At 46.4% G+C, this 23,159-nt stretch overlaps 2 protein-coding genes across 2 annotated transcripts in view; one reads left to right on the forward strand and one right to left on the reverse strand.

Moving 5' to 3' along the window:
• PPP1R11 (protein phosphatase 1 regulatory inhibitor subunit 11) overlaps nucleotides 1-17,693 on the reverse strand; it is a 27,154-nt gene extending 9,461 nt beyond the window's left edge. Inside the window, exons 1-2 of the mRNA XM_089652707.1 lie at nucleotides 17,508-17,693; nucleotides 16,321-16,429 (exon numbers count right to left, since the gene is read on the reverse strand). Coding sequence (XP_089508833.1) covers nucleotides 16,321-16,429; nucleotides 17,508-17,585 — 187 coding nt within the window. The 5' untranslated portion in view covers nucleotides 17,586-17,693. The remainder of the gene's footprint in view (nucleotides 1-16,320; nucleotides 16,430-17,507) is intronic.
• Nucleotides 17,694-18,454: 761 nt separating this feature from the next.
• The window catches only part of MGAT1 (alpha-1,3-mannosyl-glycoprotein 2-beta-N-acetylglucosaminyltransferase), a 75,668-nt gene continuing 70,963 nt past the window's right edge, over nucleotides 18,455-23,159 (forward strand). Inside the window, exon 1 of the mRNA XM_089652708.1 lies at nucleotides 18,455-18,544. The gene's annotated coding sequence lies outside the window, so the exon portion shown is untranslated. The remainder of the gene's footprint in view (nucleotides 18,545-23,159) is intronic.

The raw sequence follows: 23,159 nt of genomic DNA on the forward strand, positions 1-23,159 counted from the left end.
GGACATTTATCCCCTTTCCCTCTTTCCCTCTAAAACAGTTCGGGATGCCCTGGAGCAGAAAGGATTGAAGATCACTGTCACATCGATCGCATGACCGAAAACTGGTCCCGCCAGCTATCGATCTACACGCGGGACTTAGAGCTGTCTGCATAACTCCGTCCCACTCGCAGCACATAAAACGGTCATCCAGAGATATGCGCGGTGTGTGGGCTTTAACCCCCCTGGCGGTATTCCTGAGTGTAGCTCGGGGTAAAGTTTTAGTACCACAAGCAGTAACCCCGAGCTACACTCGGGAATACACTGCAGCACTGCTCCAGGATCTCTTTTTCACTTACCTTGTCCTGCGCTCCCGCGATGTCCCTCCTGCAGTGTCCCCTGTAATGTCCTCCAGCCGATGCCGGCATCTGTCTTCTGGGTTCCGTTCCCTGCGACTTCGGGACTTACGGGGGACGGAATGGTGGGAAATTTAAAAATGTGAAAAAGTGGCACTCCAAAATCACATAGTATAACATTCCTGTATCAAACCATTTCACATACATTTTGTCCCGAGTGCTTTGTCCGGCGCCCTGCCTGCATTTTTACCGTTCTTTCTGCCTGGAAACTGAAATGTCCATGGCGTCCAAAAAGCGTCCCTTTAGGTCAAAAGCGGTTTTAGACCGGCTAGAGAACAGCGATAGTAAATCAGAACCACTTGCAGAATTGAGTGATAATGATTTGTGGGGGAAATTCCTCATCAGACACTGAAAACGATTTGCGACTTTGCTCAGTGATGTGCGAACTTGGCGCTATATTTCACATTTCAGTGTTTTTGGTTTGATTATATTATTGAATTAAATTTATTATATTATTTTTTATGATTTATTAAATTATAATTTATGATTTTGTGTTTCAAGTTTTATCCTACCCGGGATGTTTACTAGACTCTTGTTCGGACAGATTTCAGTGAGTTATTCCTAAAAATTACAGCCTGCAATAAAAAAAAAAAACATATTTCCATGCAAAAAAATGTACCGCTTTGAGCACAGAAATATGGACATAATCAGACCGCTAGGGAGGTTAAAGACCACCCTTCTGCCACTGAACAAGTCAGGTATGTGATTGCAAAGCTACCTTTTCTTCAAAATAATAAACATGTCATACTTAAAGGAGAAGTTCACCTTTCGTAACATGTTACACTCGTATTCAGGGTGTAATGTGTTCAGGACGGCCCACTCGCCCCCCCCCCCCATGATCCCTGCTGTGACAGCTGGCGGGGGGGATCTTCTCCACCCTTGCTAGCTGTCAAATTTTAAAAAAATGCGGCCATGCAGGGCTCCTCCCACACAGCCGTGTCACTCATTCACAGTCATCCATGAATGAGAGACTACAAGTACAGACAGCCTCAGAGGTTGTCAGCTTGTAGTCCTCAAACTACCACGGCCCTATGAAGCTGATCGCTGGTGCAATGCTTTCCAGGCTTCTGCAGACAAACTAATAAATGCACATTTTTTTTACCTGCAAACAAATTTACATTTATTATTTTTTTTCTAAAAGGTGAACTTATCCTTTAATAGTCTTGCACAGAGCAGCCCCGATCCTGTTCTTACGGGGTCCTCCGCCAGTGCTCCTGGCTCCTCCCCCCTATTGCTACAGGGGCACTCATGCTCATTCCCAAGCCCTGATCTGTGTGTCTATAAGTAGGGATGCACCAAAATTCCGGCGGCCGAAACGTTACGGCCAAAAACACCCCTTTCAGTTGTCGGCCGAAATAAATAAAAGCACCGATACAGGCGCCGAAAAAACCCTCAAAGTCGCCCATCCACCCACCACTTCAGCCTTACCTGAGAAACCATCGATCCCAGTGCTGGGCATAGAGACGAGTGAAGGAAAGATGGTCACCACACATCTCTATGCCCTTGGAGGACCGGAGCGATGTCACTTCCGGTCATTTTTTTTTTCTTCTCAAAAGCAGTAGATCAATGCTGTTTTTTGAACCAATGCTTTACATTGCAGAGGAGAGATGTGGGGTCTGATTGACGACATATCTCTCCATAAAGAGGACCTGTCACTAATTATTTCTATCACAAGGGATGCATGCATTTCTTGTGATAAGAATAAAAGTCATTACAATTTTTTTTTTAAAAGGAACAAAAAAAAAAACAAATGAAAAAACCCCATTAAATACATTTTTTAAAAAGTTTAAAGTGCCCCCCGTCCCCCCCGTGCTCGCACATAGTGGTGAACACATATGTAGGCCATGCCCACATATGTAAATGGTGTTCAAACCACACACGTGAGATATCGCCACGAATGTCAGCGCAAGAACAATAATTCTCGCTCTACACCTCCTCTGTAACTTTACATTGCTAACCTGTAGAAATTTTTAAAGCATCACCCATGGAGATTTTAAAGTACTGCAGTTTCACGCCATTCCACGAGTGTGCGCAATTTTAAAGCGTGACATGTTGGGTATCCATTTACTTGCCATAACATCCACTTTTTTTTACAAAACAATTGGGGTATATGTTTTTTTGTTTTTTTTTAAATCAAAGTTTTTTTTTTCAGTAAAATATATATTCATTTTTAAAAACTGCGCATTTTGGTTTTTGGCATCAGAATTTTCATTTTGGTGCACCACTATCTATAAAGACACAGGGCGTAGCTCAGCCCCACCTCCTACTCCCTCCTCATTGGTTGAGAGAGACCTGGGAGAGACACTGCTCTCGTGCACATCACTGGATCAAGATCGGGCTCAGACGAATATTAGGGGCGGGGCGGGGAAGCTGCATAGGATGCATGGAGGTAAAACCCCTTCAGCCTTTAGAACCACTTTACATTGACCTTAATACTAGATGCATTTTCTGGGCTTCCTGTTCATGTGTCTGGTTGACACAGGGGTCACGTGACCAGAAGCTACAGATCCACAGCGTCAGCGTGGTCACAGCGCTGGGGGCTTACCATTGTGCATGCTCCGAGCACAGACCAGCGATGCTGGCGGCACGGCATTAAAGATCACTGCCACATACATGCGGAAGGAGTTAATTTTAACTGTAGACATGAAAATGTAAAGAAAATACATATAGAAACACTATAGGATTGCCAGACTCCAGAAAGCCTGAGCAGATAACTACACATATGTGCGAGCACCTATAGTGGACCAGCATTAACCACTTCCAGACCGGACACTTTTACCCCCTTCCTGACCAGGGCAATTTTCAGCTTTCAGAGCTATCACACTTTGAATGACAATTGCGCGGTCATGCTACACTGTACCCAAATGAATTGTTTACCATTTTTTTGAGACAGATAAAGCTTTATTTTGGTGGTATTTATTCACCACTGGGATTTTTATTTTTTTTGCTATGTAATGAAAAAGTCCAAATATTTTGAACAAGTGTTTTTTTTTATAAAATTTTGCAAATAAATAATATTTCATCATACATCTTTGCCAAAATGTATTCCGTTATCTTTTTAGCAAAAAAACAAAAAAAAAATAAATTAGTTTATAACCAAAAATTATAATTTTTAAACATTTTTTTTTACATTTTTATTTTATTTTTTTATATTATTTTTTACATACTGTCACCCTAGCAGTACAGTGTCACCAGGGTGACGAAAATTTTTTTTTTTTTTTTTTACTGATTGCTTTTATACCCATATAGGATGTAAAAGCAATCATTTCTCTCTCTCTCTGTCTGCATTCTTGCAGTCATTGAGAAGTACTGAGTGAACTGTGATTGGTCACAGCTTGTCACATGGTACAAGGCTGTTGTGAATAACTTTGTACCATGTGACCTCTGAGATCATTCACAGATTTCACACATAGTAAGCAATGATGTCACAAGTGACATCTTGCTTACTACTTTGCATGTGATCACTGATTGGCCAATCAGTGATCACATGATCGGGACCTCGTACAGAGGTCCCGTCCGACGATCGGTGTTTCACTGTGTCCGGAGGACACAGCGGGCACCGGATCGCGGTGCTGCGCGCTCCCAGGGAGCGTGAACAAGCAAGGTGCGGGGAGGCCGTTCATAAACGGCCACCCGACCCTGTACTGCCACCGTCCGGCCGTTTATATACAACGGCCGGTCGGGAAGTGGTTAAAGAATATGTCAACCCAACATTTCTCAGCCCTGATATGTGCCTGCTGTACCATCTAATTGTAAGACAGTGTCCTGTTCTCCTTGCTTCTTTTGTGTGAAATCCCTGGTGTTCCTGCCAGTCCCTCTGCTTTCCTATTGGAAACGGACCACAGTAGGCATGAGAGCAAAGTGTGGTCAGTTTTCCTGCTGTGCTCAGATCTCCAATGATCAGACTTGTCCTGACAATCTCCCCCCCCGTTCCCCGCACAGTCATTCACTGGTAAGACTAGTGTCCCGCTGTTTCTCCTCCCCCAACTATTTGAGCTCCTTATGCAGCGAACTGAGGGTATGTGATCCCTTATAAAAAAGGGAAAAAGTTTATAATTTTTTTATATCTATACACAAATGTTTTACCTTTCACTTCTAAACTGAATATGTATTTTTTCAAGATGGAGGTTCACATGTATATAAACTTTAACTCCTGGGGGCAACTTAGTACATTTAAATACATCATGCAAATTAAAATAAATCATGTAGAGCACTTCCGCCTGGCAGTACTCGGGTCATTGGTTCGTATCCCAACCACGGCACCACCTGCCTGGAGTTTGCATGTTCTCCCTGTGCCTGCATGGGTTTCCTCGGGTACTCCGGTTTCCTCCCACACTCCGAAAACATGCTGGTAGGTTAATTGGCTCCAGACTAAATTGTCCCTAGTATGTGTATGTATGAATGTGAGTTAGGGACCTTAGATTGTACACCCCTTGAGGGTTAGGGACGGATGTGAATGTACAATATATATGTAAAGTGCTGCGTAAATTGATGGCGCTATACAAGTACCTGTAATAAATAAATTAAAAAATAAATATATATATATATATACATACACACACACATTATTTATATATATATATACACACACACACACACACACACACACACACAACATATATATTTTATTTTTTTTTTATTATGAGTAAATGTACTGTATTCATGTATGTGAAGTTGGCATTCATAGTGGGCCAGACGAACTGCATATTTTACACACCTAGAGGATAGCCAAGGTCTCATTAGTATGTTAATTTATGCAGGAGGTAATTGTCTTTCCTTTGTTATGTTGGGTTAACCTGTTTTTTGGGTACATAAGTGGAGAGTTGGGGAATTTCAGAGCAGATTTGCAAATAGATTGGAAAAGGTCTTAAATATTCATGGTGTGCTTGTTTATGGTGAAGAGAGCAGATAAACAAGACAAGGAGGATCTATTTCTCTTCTATATTAAAATCTATACATACAGCCATTCTAGGTCTAGACACAAAGGATCAAACATGTTACTAAAAGTGACCAGAGTGCTTGCCATTGTACTGAATGGGAAAAAAAAAATGGGTATATTAACCCCCGGTTCACATATATACGGCAGTGTTTTGCATGGGCAGGAGATCCCATTCATTTGAATGGACTCCCGTGCCACGCAGGGAAGAAGTCTCTGCACTTCTGAAAATGCAGCCCGCATGGGAACCTCGATTCCCAGTACGGTTGCGTTTTCCAGTGCGGGTGGCGTGCCATTAGAATTAATGACACCCACCCGCGGGTCCGCATTCCTCTGTGCGGGTGCAGACATTTTCGTGTGGATCCGCAGCGGCTCCACCCGCACAGATGTGAACCGGGGGTAAGGAGAAAAGGTCATAGGAAGGTTCTCTGAAGGGTTCTAATGATTGTATAAATATTCTAACTATCCTGTCATCTACCTTATGAACTATCGCTGAGCTGATTAAATGAATCTCTCTGGAAAAGAACCGTTAGTTGCTGCGGGAAGAGTACAATTTAGAAATACACCCTGGTCATCCGGATTTACGTTTTATGGATTGTCGTTGAGCCCATTAAATCTCTCTGGGAAAAGAAACACTATAGTTGTCATAATTTAGAAGACAACCCCCCCCCCTTAAAAAAAAAAAAAATACCCAGTACTTCCATGTATGGAGGAGCATGTGACTCACTGTGGCAGCAAGGGAGAATGTCACCAGCACACCGAGGATCACCAATACGGGTCCAAAGGTTTTAATGAACAATCAGCTAGTTACAGCAAGGCAACGTTTTGGAGTATCGTAGGACTCCATCAGGTATGTGATCATTGGCAATGTTTCAGTCTCACAGGACCCCCTCATCAGCCATGTGACCATAGGCAACATTTCGGAGTCTCGCAGGACCCCTTCATCAGACATGTGACGATGGGCAACATTTCGGAGTCTCGCAGGACCCCTTCATCAGGCATGTGACCATGGGCAACGTTTCGGAATCCCAAAGGACCCCTTCATCAGGCATGTGACCATAGGCAACATTTTGGAGTCTTACAGGTCCCCTTCATCAGGCATGTGACCATAGGCAACATTTTGAAGTCTCACAGGACCTCTTCATCAGGCATGTGACCATAGGCAATGCTTCAGAGTCCCGCAGAACCCCTTCATCAGGCATGTGACCATGGACAACTGTTTGGAGTATCGCAGGACACCATCAGGCATGTGACCATAGGCAATGTTTCAGTCTCACAGGACCCCTTCATCAGGCATGTGACCATAGGCAACGTTTCAGAGTCTCGCAGGACCCCTTCATCAGGCATGTGAACATAGGCGACGTTTCGGAATCCCGAAGGACCCCTTCATCAGGCATGTGACCATAAGCAACATTTTGGAGTCTCACAGGACCCCATCAACAGGCATGTGACCACAGGCAATGTTTCGGAGTCTCGCAGGACCCCATCAACAGGCATATGACCACAGGCAACATTTCGGACTCTCACAGGACCCTTTCATCAGGCATGTGACCAAGAGCAACGTTTTGGAGTCCCGCAGGACCCCTTCAACAGGCATCTGACCATGAAAGGGTCCTGCAAGACTCCGAAACGTTGCCTTGCTGTAACTATCATTCATTAAAACTTTTGGACCCATATTGGTGATCCTCGGTGTCCTAGTGACATTTTCCCTTGCTGATTCTGTTCGGTTCCAGCCAACGGTCGCTGCAGCACCCACTTATACACACAGCCATGTTTAATGCAGGAACGTGTGCGTTTGGATTGTACACTGTGTCAGCACTGCTGATTGGCCCTGCACTGTGGGGGGCAGGAAGAGTCCTCATCCCTGTGTAAGCTCCAAGTGAGCTGACTCAGAGCTGAAATATGGCTTCCTCCCTTTGCTTCCTGCAGTTGCATGAAAGAACAGAGGAGTATGAGCAGCGCATGAAAGTGAACCTGTCGCTTTGCCCTGCGTGAATAAAGGATCACTTGACTTTAATTTTGAATGCATATTCTACCCGATTATATGTGGCAGCACTTGAATGGAGGAACTGGATGTAAGGAGACACTGGACAGGCGAGTATAGCAGCTCTTCTCATATAGAGGACTTTTAGCTGTGTATAAGTGACAGGGTCACTTTAAATCTGAACTCCAGGGAACAAGGGAGAGAAACAAAACAAAAAACCCCCAAAAAACAAAAACACACACAAAAAACAAAACTACCCTCACAGTGGGGCTCCCCCTGCACTGCTCATTCGTGTCCAGGGTACCAGAAAAAAATCCTTCAACTCACCCCTTTCCTCGCTCTCCTGCTAACCAGCGCTCACCTCTTCTTTCTGACACTCCAGTTTGTGGGCGGGCCCCCGGCGACCTCACTTTCAGTGCAGGACTGTTGGTACTGCATTGAATAATCGTGGTACAGTGACAACTGGTGCAAAAGAGAAGCGGTGGGGGGACCGGCTACATGGAAGGAGCAGTCTACGGTAGCGAGGGATAAGGTACGTATAAAGTATTATAAACTGGCACCCTGGGCAAAAGCTGACATTTAATCCTTGCACTGCAGAGGGAACCTCATTTCAGAAGGTAGTCTTTTCTGTTCCCAGAGTTCAGCTTTAACCCCCTCCCTACCAGCCCCGACATCCCCTTAACCACTTCCCGACCAGCTGTTGCATATAAACGGCCGGACGGTGGCACTGCAGGATCGAGTGGCCGTTTATGAACGGCCTCCCCGCACCCTGCTTGTGCGCGCTTCCTGGGAGCGCGCAGCACCGCGATCCGGTGCCCGCTGTGTCCTCCGGACACAGTGAAACACCGATCGTCGGACGTGACCTCTTTACGAGATCCCGATCACGTGATCACTGATTGGCCAATCAGTGATCACATGCAAATTAGTAAGCAAGATGTCACTTGTGACATCATTGCTTACTACCTGTGAAATCTGTGAATGATCACAGAGGTCACATGGTACAAGGCTATTCACAAAAGCCTTGTACCATGCGACAAGCTGTGACCAATCACAGCTCACTCAGTACTTCTCAATGAGTGCAAGAATGCAGACAGAGAGAAAGAGAAATGATTGCTTTTACATCCTATATGGGTGTAAAAGCAATCGATGTAAAAAAAAAATCTTCATCACCCCCCACAAGTAGTACAGTGTCACCATGGTGACACTGTACTGCTAGGGTGACAGTATGTAAAAAAAATAAAAAAATAAAAATATAAAATAAAAATGTAAAAATAAATGTTTAAAAATTATAATTTTTGGTTATAAACTAATTTGGATTTTTTTTTTACTAAAAAGATTATGGAATAAATTTTGGCTAAGATTTATCATGAAATATTATTTATTTGCAAAATTTTATAAAAAAAAAAAAAAAAAAAAAAAACAATTTTTCATTTACATAGCAAACAAAATACAAATCCCAGCGGTGAATAAATACCAGCAAAATAAAGCTTTATCTGTCTCAAAAAATGGTAAAAAATTCATTTGGGTACAGTGTTGCATGACCGCGCAATTGTCATTCAAAGTGTGATAGCGCTGAAAGCTGAAAATTGCCCTGGACAGGAAGGGGGTGAAAGTGTCCGGACTGGAAGTGATTAAAGCTGAACTTAGGTTTAAAAAAAAAAAAAAAAAAAAAAAGGGGGTTCCCCCTGCAATGGGGCTATACCCCTACTGCAAGGGTTAAACTGATTGTAAGCACTTAGGCCCCCTTCACACTGGAATTCTGTTTTTTTCATCAGTTTTTCAAAGAAAAAAAATGTATCAGTTTACATCAGTTTCTCATCAAATTTTACATCCTTTATCAATGCAAAAACAGACCGTATGTCCATTTACCCCTTTTTTTCGTCCGTTTTTTATTTACAGAAGAAAATTAGGGCTTTCTTCCATTCAAAAAAATGGATGTTAACCCCTTGCCCTCCACAGGATTTCCCCCCCCCTTCCTGACCAGGCCATTTTTTGTGTTACGGTGCTGCGTTACTTAAACTGACAATTGCGCGGTCATGCAATGCTGCACCCAGATGAAATTTACGTTCTTTTTTTCCCCCACTAATTGAGCTTTATTTCGGTAGTATTTGATTGCCTGTGGGAAAAAAAAAAAGACGGACTATTTTGAAAAAAAAAAAAAAAAAATTATTTTGGACTCTGCTATTAAACTTTTCCAGTAAAAAAAAAATGAAAAAAAAAAAAAGAAATTTCGTCATAAGTTTAGGCCAAAATGTATTCTGCGACATGAATTTGCTAAAAAAAAAAAAAATACCAATACGTGTCAATTAATTGGTTTACGTGAAAGTTATAGCGTTTACAAATGGCGGTATATATACTGGGATTTTTTTCCTACTAGTAATGGCAGCAATCAGCAACTTTTAGTGGGACTGCGGCGGGCATTCGAACACTGGGGGGAAACCAACTTGCTGTCACTGACATCCCCAGTGACACCAATACAGTGATCATTACTAAAAAACAGCACTGACACTGTTCTAATGACAGGGCAGGAAGGGGTTAATGTGAGGGGCAATCAAAGGGTTAACTGTGTGTAGGGAATGTTTTACTAGGGGGCGGGGGTGTGTGCTTCACTGTAAGCACAGTGATCGGGATGGCTGTGCTGTGCATTCCCTTCTCTACATCCATTCAAAGCACATAATTTATACAGCTTGTCTGAGCTTTCAAAAAGCAGTAGGTGGGGAGCTGAAGTCATACTCTGCAGATCTCAGCAAGAACCTATTAGAAGGGACACACCTTCTTCACACAAATCACTCTACCCTGTCACCTTTTTATCTCTTGGTGTCAGGGAAAACTTGTTAAAAGTGATTCTTGAAGATAGCAGAGGAAGGAAGCAGCAGACAGAAATGACACTTAGTGCTCTGCATTGAGACAAGTACACACTTTAGAGGGAAATGCTTTGTTCAAATTTAACGTCTGAGGTTTACAAGAGATGAGGGGAAATATACTTACCTGATCTTTCCCACACAACCTGTTCCTTGCAACTTCTGCTCCCCTGCAGGCTTGAGCAGTGGACTGTTCCTGATGTCATCAAGCCCAGAGCAGGGTCCGCAGTCCTGTGCTGGATGTGAGGACGCCAGGAACATTCCACTTCTGGATTATGGGGAGGGCTGTTTTCCAGTACAGCGGAGGATTAGGTGGATATAAGGCTTTCTTCTCTCCCCAGATAAAAACAAGCATTTTAATAACTAAAAAGGCAAAACTTTTTTTTTTTAGTTTTGGATGGAGTGGAGAAGGATTAGAACAGCTGTCAGTTTTTATTGCTGTCTGTGTCCCTGCTAAAGTGGTTCAAAAGGCTGAAATTTTTTTTTTTTAATTTAAATCCATGTATTTTATGCATGAAGGTAAAAAACCTTAATGTGTAGCGGCCCCTCCAATCCTTACCTGAGCCCCCTGCAATCAAGCACCTATTGGCTCCCACTGCTGTCAGCCACAGCCAGTGAGCCAATGAGAAGAGAGCAGGGGGGGAGCAGGCCACGGCTCTCTATGTGTCTTATGAATGCATCGAGCAGCAGCTCGGGGATGAGCACGTAGCGGTGCCCCCAGGGCAAGACGCTTTCTCTGGAGGTACTGCTGGAGGAGGAGCCAGGAGCGCTGGCGTGTACCTGAAAAAAAAGAGGATCGGGGCTGCTCTGTGCAAAACCACTGCACAGAACAGGTAAGTATAGACAGGTTTGTTATTAAAAATAAAGAGTTTAAGTGTCACTGTAAGGAGATTCCCCCTCTCTATTTGTCCTGTTTACCATTATCATCGTAAGTGAACGTAAAAGAAAGCCCCATATTTTGGGTTGTCCCCGGAAATGTAAGAGTGGAAATCTTCCAATGGGGACACTAGTTTTAATGACTTAGGGGTTCCACAGGAACTCCCTAAATTTGCAGGGATTTCCTCTCACTTCCCGTTTGGCTATGGGACGAGAAGTGAAGGGAAATCTCAGCAATGGGACAGAGATGGCGAAAAACAAAAAAAACAAACTAAAAAAAATCTGGCAGGGGTTATAACCCTCCCTTACTCTTATCTAAAATGAAAAATAAAAGTTTTTCCCATAGTTCTACTTTAACCCTTGCAGTGCAGTAACAACAGGCCCACTGCTAGGAAAAAACTATTTTACCGGGAGCTGACTAACGAGATCTTTATGCCTGGGGGGGAGCAAAGAACTGCCGGATCACATGATCACTGATTGGCTGTCACCTGATCAGAAGCCAGTCCTGCCAGCTCCCGATCATTACTAGAGACCAGGAGCTATCTACAACAGCTCCGATCAGAAGCCAGTCCTGACGGCTTCCGATGATTACTAGAGACCAGCAGCTAAGGGGAAGCAAAGAACTGCCTGATCACATGATCACTGATTGGCTGTCAACTGATCAGAAGCCAATCTGCCAGCTCCCGATCATTACTAGAGACCAGGAGCTATCTACGACAGTTCGGATCAGAAGTCAGCCCTGCCGGCCCCTGATCATTACTAGAGACCAGGGGCTATCTTTGACAGTTCGGATCAGAAGCCAGCCCTACCAGCTCCCGATCATTACTAGAGACCAGGAGCTATCTACAACAGCTTGGATCAGAAGCCAGTTCTTATGGCTTCTGATGATTACTAGAGACTAGGAGCTAAGGGGGAGCAAAGAACTGCCTGATCACATGATCACTGATTGGCTGTCAACTGATCACAAGCCAATCTGCCAGCTCCCGATCATTACTAAAGACCTGGAGCTATCTACGACAGCTACGATCAGAAGCCAGTCCTGCCAGCTCCTGATCATTACTAGAGACCAGGAGCTAAAGGGGAGCAAAGAACTGCCTGATCACTGATTGGCTGTCACCTGATCAGAAGCCAGTCCTGCCGGCTCCCGATCATTACTAGAGACCAGGAGCTATCTACGACAGTTCGGATCAGAAGCCAGTCCTGATGGCTTCTGATGATTACTAGAGACTAGGAGCTAAGGGGGAGCAAAGAACTGCCTGATCACATGTTCACCATTGGCCGTCAACTGATCACAAGCCAATCTGCCAGCTCCCGATCATTACTAGGGACCAGGAGCTATCTACGACAGCTCGAATCAGAAGTCAGCCCTGCCGTCTCCCGATCATTACTAGAGACCAGGAGCTATCTACGACAGCTCGGATCAGAAGTCAGCCCTGCCGGCTCCCGATCATTACTAGAGACCAGGAGCTATCTATGACAGTTTGGGTCAAAAGTCAGCCCAGCCGGCTCCTGATCATTACTAGAGACCAGGAGCTATCTACGACAGTTCAGATCAGAAGTCAGCCCTACCAGCTCCCGATCATTACTAGAGACCAGGAGCTAAAGGGGAGCAAAGAACTGCCTGATCACTGATTGGCTGTCACCTGATCAGAAGCCAGTCCTGCCGGCTCCCGATCATTACTAGAGACCAGGAACTATCTACAACAGCTCTGATCAGAATTCAGCCCTGCCGGCTCCTGATCATTACTAGAGACCAGGAGCTATCTACGACAGTTCGGATCAGAAGTCAGACCTGCCGGCTCCTGATCATTACTAGAGACCAGGAGCTATCTACGACAACTCGGTCACTGTGCTAGGAGCAGCCTCTCAGCACAGGAACCTCGGCCGTCCATGAACGCATATGTGCGGCAAAGAGCTTTAAAGCCCTCCCCTCCGTGCTGCCATACATATGCATTATGTGGGTGACAACAGGTTGCGGTTTGTTTTAACGCTGCGGACGTGGAATCAGGATCCCTTCTCGGTTTCTGCACGTTAATTGGATGCCAGCCTCAAGAAATCTGCAGCCTTCACCAAACCGAAACAGACCATTACCTTCCTGAAGTCCTATGAGAAATGTAGATTCGGTCCCTGCAAAGAACCAGCACTGCAATAACCAGTCCCTGCCATGAAGCGATGCCGCCATTATGAACTCGCTGCCTGTAAGCAGTGCAGATATTCCAGCACATGGGAGAACCAAGTCCTCCAAGTATCAGAAGAGAGAAGCACTGGTTACCATGGTGATGTTATGGAGATCTGTCACTGCCACCCACCATTAGATGCCGCTCTGCGCTCCCAAATATCCACGTTCCCAATATAGCCCAGCGGAATGAGTCATAGGCTTCCATTGCCTGGCAGGCTGGAGAGGATTCAGGACATCACCGGCATTTAAAGTGCTCCACGCCATATCTGGCAGTGCGGAGACAGTTACCATAGAAACAGCAGGACATGTGCTAAAAGAAGTAATCTGAGACTGTCCTCCAATCAGGCGTCAGTCTCTGCTGCGTTCTGCTCGAAAACATAAATGCAAGATGGCCGCTAGCCACCTTGATATAGCCTGGCAGTACTAGGGTTGTTGGTTCGAATCCCAACCACAGCACCACCTGCCTGGAGTTTGCATGTTCTCCCTGTGCGGGTTTCCTCCAGGGACTCTGGTTTCCGCCCACACTCCAAAGACATGCTGGTAGGTGAATTGGCTCCTGTCTGAATTGTCCCTAGTATGTGTATGTATGAATGTTAGTTAGGGCCCTTAGATTTTACGCCCCTTGAGGGTTAGGGACTGATGTGAATGTACAATATATATGTAAAGTGCTGCGTAAATTGATGGCGATATACAAGTACCTGAAATAAAATATAGAGGTCAGTGATCGCCGCTAGCTTCCGGGCCCCTTGCCAAGAGGCTGTCCTGATGCAATCTGAACACAGGAAGTCAGCTGTATGGCACAGGGGTCATTCACAGGAGGCTTTGTATCTCCTCAATGAATGTAAAGCGTTCTCTGATTGGACGGGGTGGAGATCATACCGCCACCACCTTGCCTCTCCATCTCATCCAACCAGGCTTTGAATTAACCACTTACCTACCGGGCACTTTTACCCCCTTCCTGCCCAGGCCAATTTTCAGCTTTCAGCGCTGTCGCACTTTGAATGACAATTGCGCGGTCATACAACATTGTACCCATATGAAAGTTTTATCATTTTTTTCACACAAATAGAGCTTTCTTTTGGTGGTATTTAATCACCACTGGGGGTTTTATTTTTTGCACTATAATTGAAAAAAGGCAGAAAATTTAGAGAAAAAAAAAAGTTCTTTTTTGTTTCTATTATTACATTTTGCAAACAACTAATTTTTCTGCTTCAGTGATGTGCGTTGATGAGGCTGCACTGATATGGGGCACTAATTGGCACTTTTGGGGCACCACTGATTATCAGTGTAGAGGAATCCTTTCACAGTTGCCAGTTGTCACATTGTGACAGCATGAGGAAAGTACTGCTGATAACCGGCAAGTCTATTTACATGGTAATCAGCTGTGATTGGACACAGCTGATCAAGTGGTAAAAGGCCGCTGTGAATGGCCCTTTACCATGTCATATGATCAGCTGCGTCCAAAGGAGAGAGCGCTAGGTGCGTACTGCTGGGGACATTCATAGGACGCCCTCCCAGAACTGGATGACCGCACTGTAGCTGTCATTCGACTATAGCGCAGTCAAGAGGTGGTTAAATGAGAGAATGCAAAGTGTTCTTTGATTGGATGAGATGGAGATCATGATCCCACCACCTTGCCATCTAACCAGACTTCGCTTTAAATGAGAAAATGCAAAGTGTTCTGTGATTGGACAGGGTGGAGATCATGATGTCACCACCTTGCCTCTTCACCTCATCCAATCAGACTTTGCATTTACCACTTTAAGACCGGTTTATGTACATGCACATGCCAGTTTAAAGTGGTTATACTGGATCAGTATATTTCTTTTGCATTCCCTATCCTGCACATTAACCCCCTCATCTCCGTAGGGGCAGCACAGTGGCTAAATGGTTAGCACTTCCGCCTGGCAGTACTAGGGTCGTTGGTCCGAATCCCAGCCATGGCATCACCTGCCTGGAGTTTGCATGTTCTCCCTGTGCCTGTGTGGGTTTCCTCCGGTACTCCGGTTTCCTCCCACACTCCAAAGACATGCTGGTAGGTGAATTGTCTCCTGTGTAAATTGTCCCTAGTATGTGTATGTATGAATGTGAGTTAGGGACCTTAGATTGTACGCCCCTTGAGGGTTAGGGACTGATGTGAATGTACAATATATATGTAAAGTGCGGCGTAAATGGACAGCGCTATATAAGTACCTGAAATAAATAATAAAGTAGATCTATAACCAAAACTTTTTTCATTGTGGACAGAATATTTATTTATTTATTTCAGGTACTTATATAGCGCCGTCCCTTTACACAGCGCTTTACATATATATTGTACATTCACATCAGTCCCTAACCCTCAAGGAGTGTACAATCTAAGGTCCCTAACTCACATTCATACATACACATACTAGGGACAATTTAGACAGGAGCCAATTCACCTACCAGCGTGTCTTTGGAGTGTGGGGGGAAACCGGAGTACCCAGAGGAAACCCACGCAGGCACAGGGAGAACATACAAACTCCAGGCAGGTGGTGAGTAATGGAGGGTTATAATCCCTGACAGTTTATTTTTGCCATATGTGTCCCATTGAGTAGATTTCCCTTCACTTCCTGTCCCATAGCCAAAACAGGAAGTAGGAGAAAATCCCTGCAAATTAAGGAAATCCCCCCCCAGATCACCAGAACTAGTGTCCTCATTGGAAGATGCCCCCTCTGTTCAACCCAAAATGTGGGATTTTCCTTTACTTTCAATGATAAAAAATAGAAACAGGAGGGGGGAATCTCCCTACTGGGGGGGACAGACCACCAAAAGAAAGCCCTAACTGCCTCTCCAAAATGATAGGGAACAGTGTAATTGTCAGTCAAACAATCATGTTGCTGAAATGTGAACAATGGCCCGGTGATGAGGGGGTATTGCTGGCTGGTACTGAAGGGGATAAGGCTGAACACTGTCACCAGACGTGGATGTACAGAAGACTCGGGCCGTATGTGAGTGAAGGAAAGGAAACAAGTAAAATTCAGCGATCAGTTTGCTGCTCACACCCGGCACTTCTACAGCCCTGTCAGTTAGTGGGGGGGGGGTTGAGTAAACAAAACTGGGATCCTCACATTTGGAAGAGCGCCTCCCCAGGTTCTCATTGTCTACGGTGTCACACGTCCACTCCACCTTCTTGTCTGGCTTCCTCTTCCTAAGCTTCAGTGTCAGTGAACGCGGCTCCTGCCAGAACAAAACCTGGAATCAGTGATCATCAGAGCCACTACTATCACTCAGATGGGGTGTACTGATATTGAGGGAGGGGTGCCAGTGTGGTGTACTAGCATTTGGGGTGGCACTGGAGAGTACTGGGATGGGGGGAGGGGTGGCACTGGGGAGCACTGGGATGGGGGGGAGGGGTGGCACTGGGATGGGGGGGAGGGGTGACACTGGGGAGCACTGGGATGGGGGGGGGGGGGTGGCGCTGGGGAGCACTGGGATGGGGGGGGGGTGGCGCAGGGAGCACTGCGATGGGGTGGCGCAGGGAGCACTGCGATGGGGGTGTCAGTGGTGAGCACTGCGATGGGGTGTCAGTGGGGAGCACTGCGATGGGGGTGTCAGTGGGGAGCACTGCGATGGGGGGGAGGGGGGTGTCAGTGAGGAACACTGCGATGGGGGGGGAGGGGGGTGTCAGTGAGGTGTAACAATTTTGGGGGAGGGGTGTTAGTGGGGCATACCAATATTGGGGAGGGGTGACAGTGGGGTGCACTGGGATGTTGGGAGGGGATGGCAGTAGGGTGTAATGGGATGGGGGGGGATGACCCTGTGGTGTACTGGTATGTTAGGAGGGGTGACAGTAGGGTGTAATGGGATGGGGGGGAGGGATGACCCTGGGGTGTACTGGTATGTTGGGAGGGGGTGGCAGTAGGGTGTAATGGGATGAGGGGGGGGGGTGACCCTGGGGTGTACTGGTATGTTGGGAGGGGGTGGCAGTAGGGTGTAATGGGATGAGGGGGGGGGGGTGACCCTGGGGTGTACTGGTATGTTGGGAGGGGGTGGCAGTAGGGTGTAATGGGATGGGGGGGTGACCCTGGGGTGTACTGGTATGTTGGGAGGGGGTGGCAGTAGGGTGTAATGGGATGGGGGGGTGACCCTGGGGTGTACTGGTATGTTGGGAGGGGGTGACAGTAGTGTATACTGAGATGGGGGGGTGACAGTTGGGTGCACTGGGCCGGTGGGAGGGATGTAATGGGATGAATGGGGGGGTGTACTTAGGGGGAGGGGTGTAGGTGTCACTAGGGTCTCGAATGACGTCACTCACCGGCTGGGCCTCGCTCTCAGTGGTCACCGTACTGGACGCGGCTCCTCCCCCCACCGCCGTCCCGGAGGATTCGGCCATGTCACGTGACGCTGCGCTCCCCCCGGGCCACAACACGCCACCCAGGAACCGTCCGCTCGCACAGTCTGTGAAGATAGAGCGTCCAACCTGACACTTCCGGCGCTCTGCCCCGCCACTTCCGCCCGCCTCTATGATATAGCTAAAGACTTCCGGTCTTTGGTAAATTTATACAAAAACATATTTTTATTGTTTATTCCTGACACAGAACATACAGTGCAAATTTAAAAACGGACCAACACTTATAACGAGTATTAAAAAATTGTAGAATTAACTTCCGCCAAAAATAAAAATGGAGGATACTGTGATTTTTTTGGGGGGAGTATTTCACTAATGAGAAATGTATTCGACAATCACGTACATCATTCTTACTGTTTAACTCTTAAGTAACCATTGTAAGAGTAAACTGACTACAAAGATACTATAGTTTACCGCTCATTTTCAAGTATTGGAGGAGCAACAAATGTCGTCAGTACTTCTTTAATAAATGTAATGTGTCAGCCATCTTTCCGAAGATAAGCACACAGGAATTGACAAGTTAGGCTTAGGAAAAATGTCCTCCAACAGAAGTCACTCTGGGGATCTCCCACAGACGCTCTAGAGACCAATCAGCGACAAGTAGGATGGCCAATGACGAGTTCCCTGCTACTCACGTGACAGTCCACGTCCACCAATCATTGCACCTCAGTCCTTTACCAGCCACATGTGTCCGCTGTGTCGGTGAATTCGCTATGAGCTGACTGGAAGGCGGGGGAGGTGTCGGCGGTTGGTGCGAAGAGGCTGCCGGGCGTTGTGACAGGGAACGCGGGTGTTAGTTGCCATGGTAACGGCGTCCCAATAGTGATTTCCGGCGGAAGTGAAAGCGGGGAGGAGGAAGGGGGGGCGAGTAGAGAGAGGGGGAGGCAGAGGCTGCAGAGACCTGAGGCAGGGAAGGAAGAAGCTGAGAGTCACATGACTGCAGGGTAGGTGCTGTTGATGTCACTGACCGGCATGTTACGTCATCACCAGGTCCATGACACCACATGTGAGGCCATTCTGTGTGATGTGACGTCATCATCCCTCTGTGTGTGTGTCTGGAGTCCATCATCACCTGTCTGAGCTTCCTGAGCCCCCCATTGATGTGTGTGAGACTCGTGTCACCCCATGGAGGTGTCCCCAACATTGGTGTCTCCTAATATAATGGGCCCTTGATCTCGGGAGGTGTCCCTATCATTGTATGTAGCCGGTGTCCCCCAATACAATGGGCCTGTCTCAGGATGTGTTCCTGTTGTATGTAGCGGGTGTCCCCCAATATAATGGTCCCCTGATCTCAGAAGGTGTCCCCGTCGTATGTAGCCGCTGTCCCCCACTATAAAGGGGCCCCTGATCTCAGAAGGTGTCCCCGTCGTATGTAGCCGCTGTCCCCCACTATAAAGGGGCCCCAGATCTCAGAAGGTGTCCCTGTTATTGTATGTAGCCGGTGTGCCTGAATATAATGGGCCCCTGATCTCAGGAGGTGGCCTCGTCTTTGTAGCTGGTGTCCCCCAATACAGTGGACCCCTGATATCAGGAGGTGTTTCCTAATATAATGGGCCCCTGACCTCAGGAGGTGTCCCCGTAGTATGCAGCCGGTGTCCCCCAATATAAAGGAGCCCCTCATCTCAGGAGATGTCCTCGTATTTGTGTGTAGGCTGTGGCCCCTAAAATAATGGGCCCCTGATCTCAGGAGGTGTTTCCTAATATAATGGGCCCCTGACCTTAGGAGGTGTCCCTGTAGTATGCAGCCGGTGTCCCCCAATATAAAGGAGCCCCTGACCTCAGGAGGTGTCCCTATCATTGTATGTAGCAGGTGTCCCCCCAATACAATGGGCCCCTGATCTCAAGAGGTTTTCCTGTTGTATGTAGCTGTTGTCCCCCAATATATTGGGCCCCTAATCTCAGAATGTGGCCCGGTCATTGTATGTAGCCGGTGTCCACCAATATAATGGGCTCCTGATCTCAGGAAGTGTCCCCCAATATAAAGAAGCCCCTCATCTCAGAAGGTGTCCCCATCATTGTATGTAACCGGTGTCCCCTAATATAATGGGCCCCTGATCTCAGGAGGTGTCCCTGTCATTGGATGTAACCAATGTCCCTGAATATAATGGGCCCCTAATCTCAGAAGGTGAATTTGTTATTGTATGTAGCCGGTGTCCCCTAAAGTAATAGGCCTCTTATCTTGGGAGGTATCCCCGTATCTAGCCGGTGTCCCTGAATATAATGGGTTCCTGATCTCAGGAGGTGGCCTCATCTTTGTATGTAGCCGGGGTCCCCGAATATAATGGGCCTGTGTTCTCAGGAGGTGTTCCTGTCATTGTATGTAGCCGGTGTCCCCAAATATAATGGATCCCTGATCTCAGGAGGTGTCCCTGTCATTGTATGTAGCCGGTGTCCCCGAATATAATGGATCCCTGATCTCAGGAGGTGTCCCTGTCATTGTATGTAGCCGGTGTCCCTGAATATAATGGATCCCTGATCTCAGGAGATTTCCCCATCATTGTATGTAGCCGGTGTCTCCTAATATTATAGGCCTCTGATCTCAGGAGGTGTCCCTGTTATTGTATGTAGCCGATGTCCCCTAAAATAATGGGCCCCTGATCTCAGGAGGTGTGTCCACCATTATATGTAGCCAGTGTCTCTGCATATAATGGGCCCCCGATCTCAGGATCTGTCTCTGTCATTTTATGTAGCCCGTGTCCCCAATACAATGGGCCTCTGATCTCAGGAGGTGTTCCCTAATATAATGCATCACTGATCTTAGGCAGTGTCCCCATCATTGTGTATAGCCTGTGTCCCCCAATATAATGGGCCCCTGATCTCAGGAGGTGTTCCCAAATACAGGTGAAACTCAAAAAATTAGAATATTGTGCAAAAGTTCATTTATTTCAGTACTGAAATAAGTGAGCTTTTACCCGATATTCTAATTTTTCGAGTTTCACCTGTATAATGGGCCTCTGATCTCAGGAGGTTTTCCCGTCATTGTATGTAGCCGGTGTCCCCTATTATAATCGGCCTCTGATTTCAGGGAGTGTCCTTGTCATTGTATGTATTCGGTATCTCCCAATATAATGGGCCCCTAAACTCAGGAGGTGTTCCCGTCATTGTATGTATCCGGTATCTCCCATTATAATGGGCCCCTGATCTCAGGTGTGTTCCCGTCATTGTTTGTAGCTGGTATCTCCCAATATAATGGGCCCCTGATCTCAGGAGGTGTTCCCGTCATTGTATGTATCCTGTATCTCCCAATATAATGGGCCCCTGATCTCAGGAGGTGTTCCCGTCATTGTATGTATCCTGTATCTCCCAATATAATGGGCCCCTGATCTCAGGAGGTGTTCCCGTCATTGTATGTAACCTGTATCTCCCAATATAATGGGCCCCTGATCTCAGGAGGTGTTCCCGTCATTGTATGTAGCTGGTATCTCCCAATATAATGGGCCCCTGATCTCAGGAAGTGTTCCTGTCATTGTATGTATCCGGTATCTCCCATTATAATGGGCCCCTGATCTCAGGAGGTGTTCCCGTCATTGTATGTAGCTGGTATCTCCCAGTATAATGGGCCCCTGATCTCAGGAAGTGTTCCTGTCATTGTATGTAGCTGGTATCTCCCAATATAATGGGCCCCTGATCTCAGGAGGTGTTCCCGTCATTGTATGTATTCGGTATCTCCCAATATAATGGGCCCCTGATCTCAGGAAGTGTTCCTCTCATTGTATGTATCCGGTATCTCCCAATATAATGGGCCCCTGATCTCAGGAGGTGTTCCCTTTATTGTATGTATCCTGTATCTCCCAATATAATGGGCCCCTGATCTCAGGAAGTGTTCCTGTCATTGTATGTATCCGGTATCTCCCAATATAATGGACCCCTGATCTCAGGAAGTGTTCCCGTCATTGTATGTATCCGGTATCTCCCAATATAATGGGCCCCTAAACTCAGGAGGTGTTTCCGTCATTGTATGTATCCGGTATCTCCCATTATAATGGGCCCCTGATCTCAGGTGTGTTCCCGTCATTGTTTGTAGCTGGTATCTCCCAATATAATGGGCCCCTGATCTCAGGAGGTGTTCCCGTCATTGTTTGTAGCTGGTATCTCCCAATATAATGTGCCCCTGATCTCAGGAGGTGTTCCCCTCATTGTATGTATCCGGTATCTCCCAATATAATGGGCCCCTGATCTCAGGAGGTGTTCCCGTCATTGTATGTATCCGGTATCTCCCAATATAATGGGCCCCTGATCTCAGGAGGTGTTCCCGTCATTGTATGTATCCGGTATCTCCCAATATAATGGGCCCCTGATCTCAGGAGGTGTTCCCGTCATTGTATGTATCCTGTATCTCCCAATATAATGGGCCCCTGATCTCAGGAGGTGTCTGCGGGTATGATAATTATTAGTCTGGGTTGCATATGACGGGAGGGATGACACACGGGACACGTGCACACATTGCTGAGATGTTCTGCAGACACTGTACAGTACTAGTTAGTGCAGCAAAGATAAACGTGTCACTATAAATGGATTGATCCCACAAACCATGGGGAGCACATAACCCCTACTAGGGATGTACACACGTGCAGAGATATCTTGGTGGACTCTCTGTGACACCATTAATCTTTGGCTTCTCATTGGACTGCTTTATTCATCTTGGAATCCCTCCATACATCCCATTATTGGCTTCATGATAACCCTCAATCATACCAGGGTGACACCAGTTTATTCCAGTGATGGGATTTCACTTTATCATCGTTTCATAAACTGCATCACCTGCACTATGGAAGCTTTAGAAGGGTCAGAGACTCACTCAGCTTTGTCAGCCTACTGACGTTCCACTATTCTTAACCCTTTAATGCATAGCACGGAACTTCTGAAACTTCCACATTGTGATGTCTGCCACCTGAGGTTCATTTCTAGAGTGCGGAGAGTGGCTCTAGACCAGCAATGGGCAAACTACGGCCCGCGGAGCGTGATAAAAAAAAACACAGCCAGGGCAGGCAAACATTGGCTGTCAGGATGTGTGTAGGCGGGGCAGCGTGACGAATGTGAGGGGAGCTAGGCTCCTCTCACAGTCCGCCCTGAAGACCGGAACGGCGCGGGAACACGGCGAGAGGAACGCGCGGAGCAAAGGTAAGTGAATTGATACAGGGGGGACTTGGCTTACTACTTGGGGGGGAATAGTACTATGGGGGATGAAATACTATATGAGGGATGAATTAATATGGGGGATGAATTACTATGGGGGATGAATTACTATGGGGGATGAATTACTATGGGGGATGAATTACTATAGGGGGGATGAATTACTATAGGGGGGATGAATTACTATATGGGGGATGAATTACTATATGGGGGATGAATTACTATATGGGGGATAAATTACTATGGGAGATGAATTACTATATGGGGGATGAATTACTATGGGAGATGAATTACTATATGGGGGATGAATTACTATATGGGGGATGAATTACTATGGGGGATGAATTACTATGGGGGATGAATTACTATAGGGGGGATGAATTACTATAGGGGGGATGAATTACTATATGGGGGATGAATTACTAT

The sequence above is a fragment of the Staurois parvus genome, unplaced genomic scaffold (genome assembly GCF_062004578.1).
Source record: "Staurois parvus isolate SC_StPar_1 unplaced genomic scaffold, SC_StPar_1.0 ptg000690l, whole genome shotgun sequence".
Lineage (NCBI taxonomy): Eukaryota > Metazoa > Chordata > Amphibia > Anura > Ranidae > Staurois > Staurois parvus.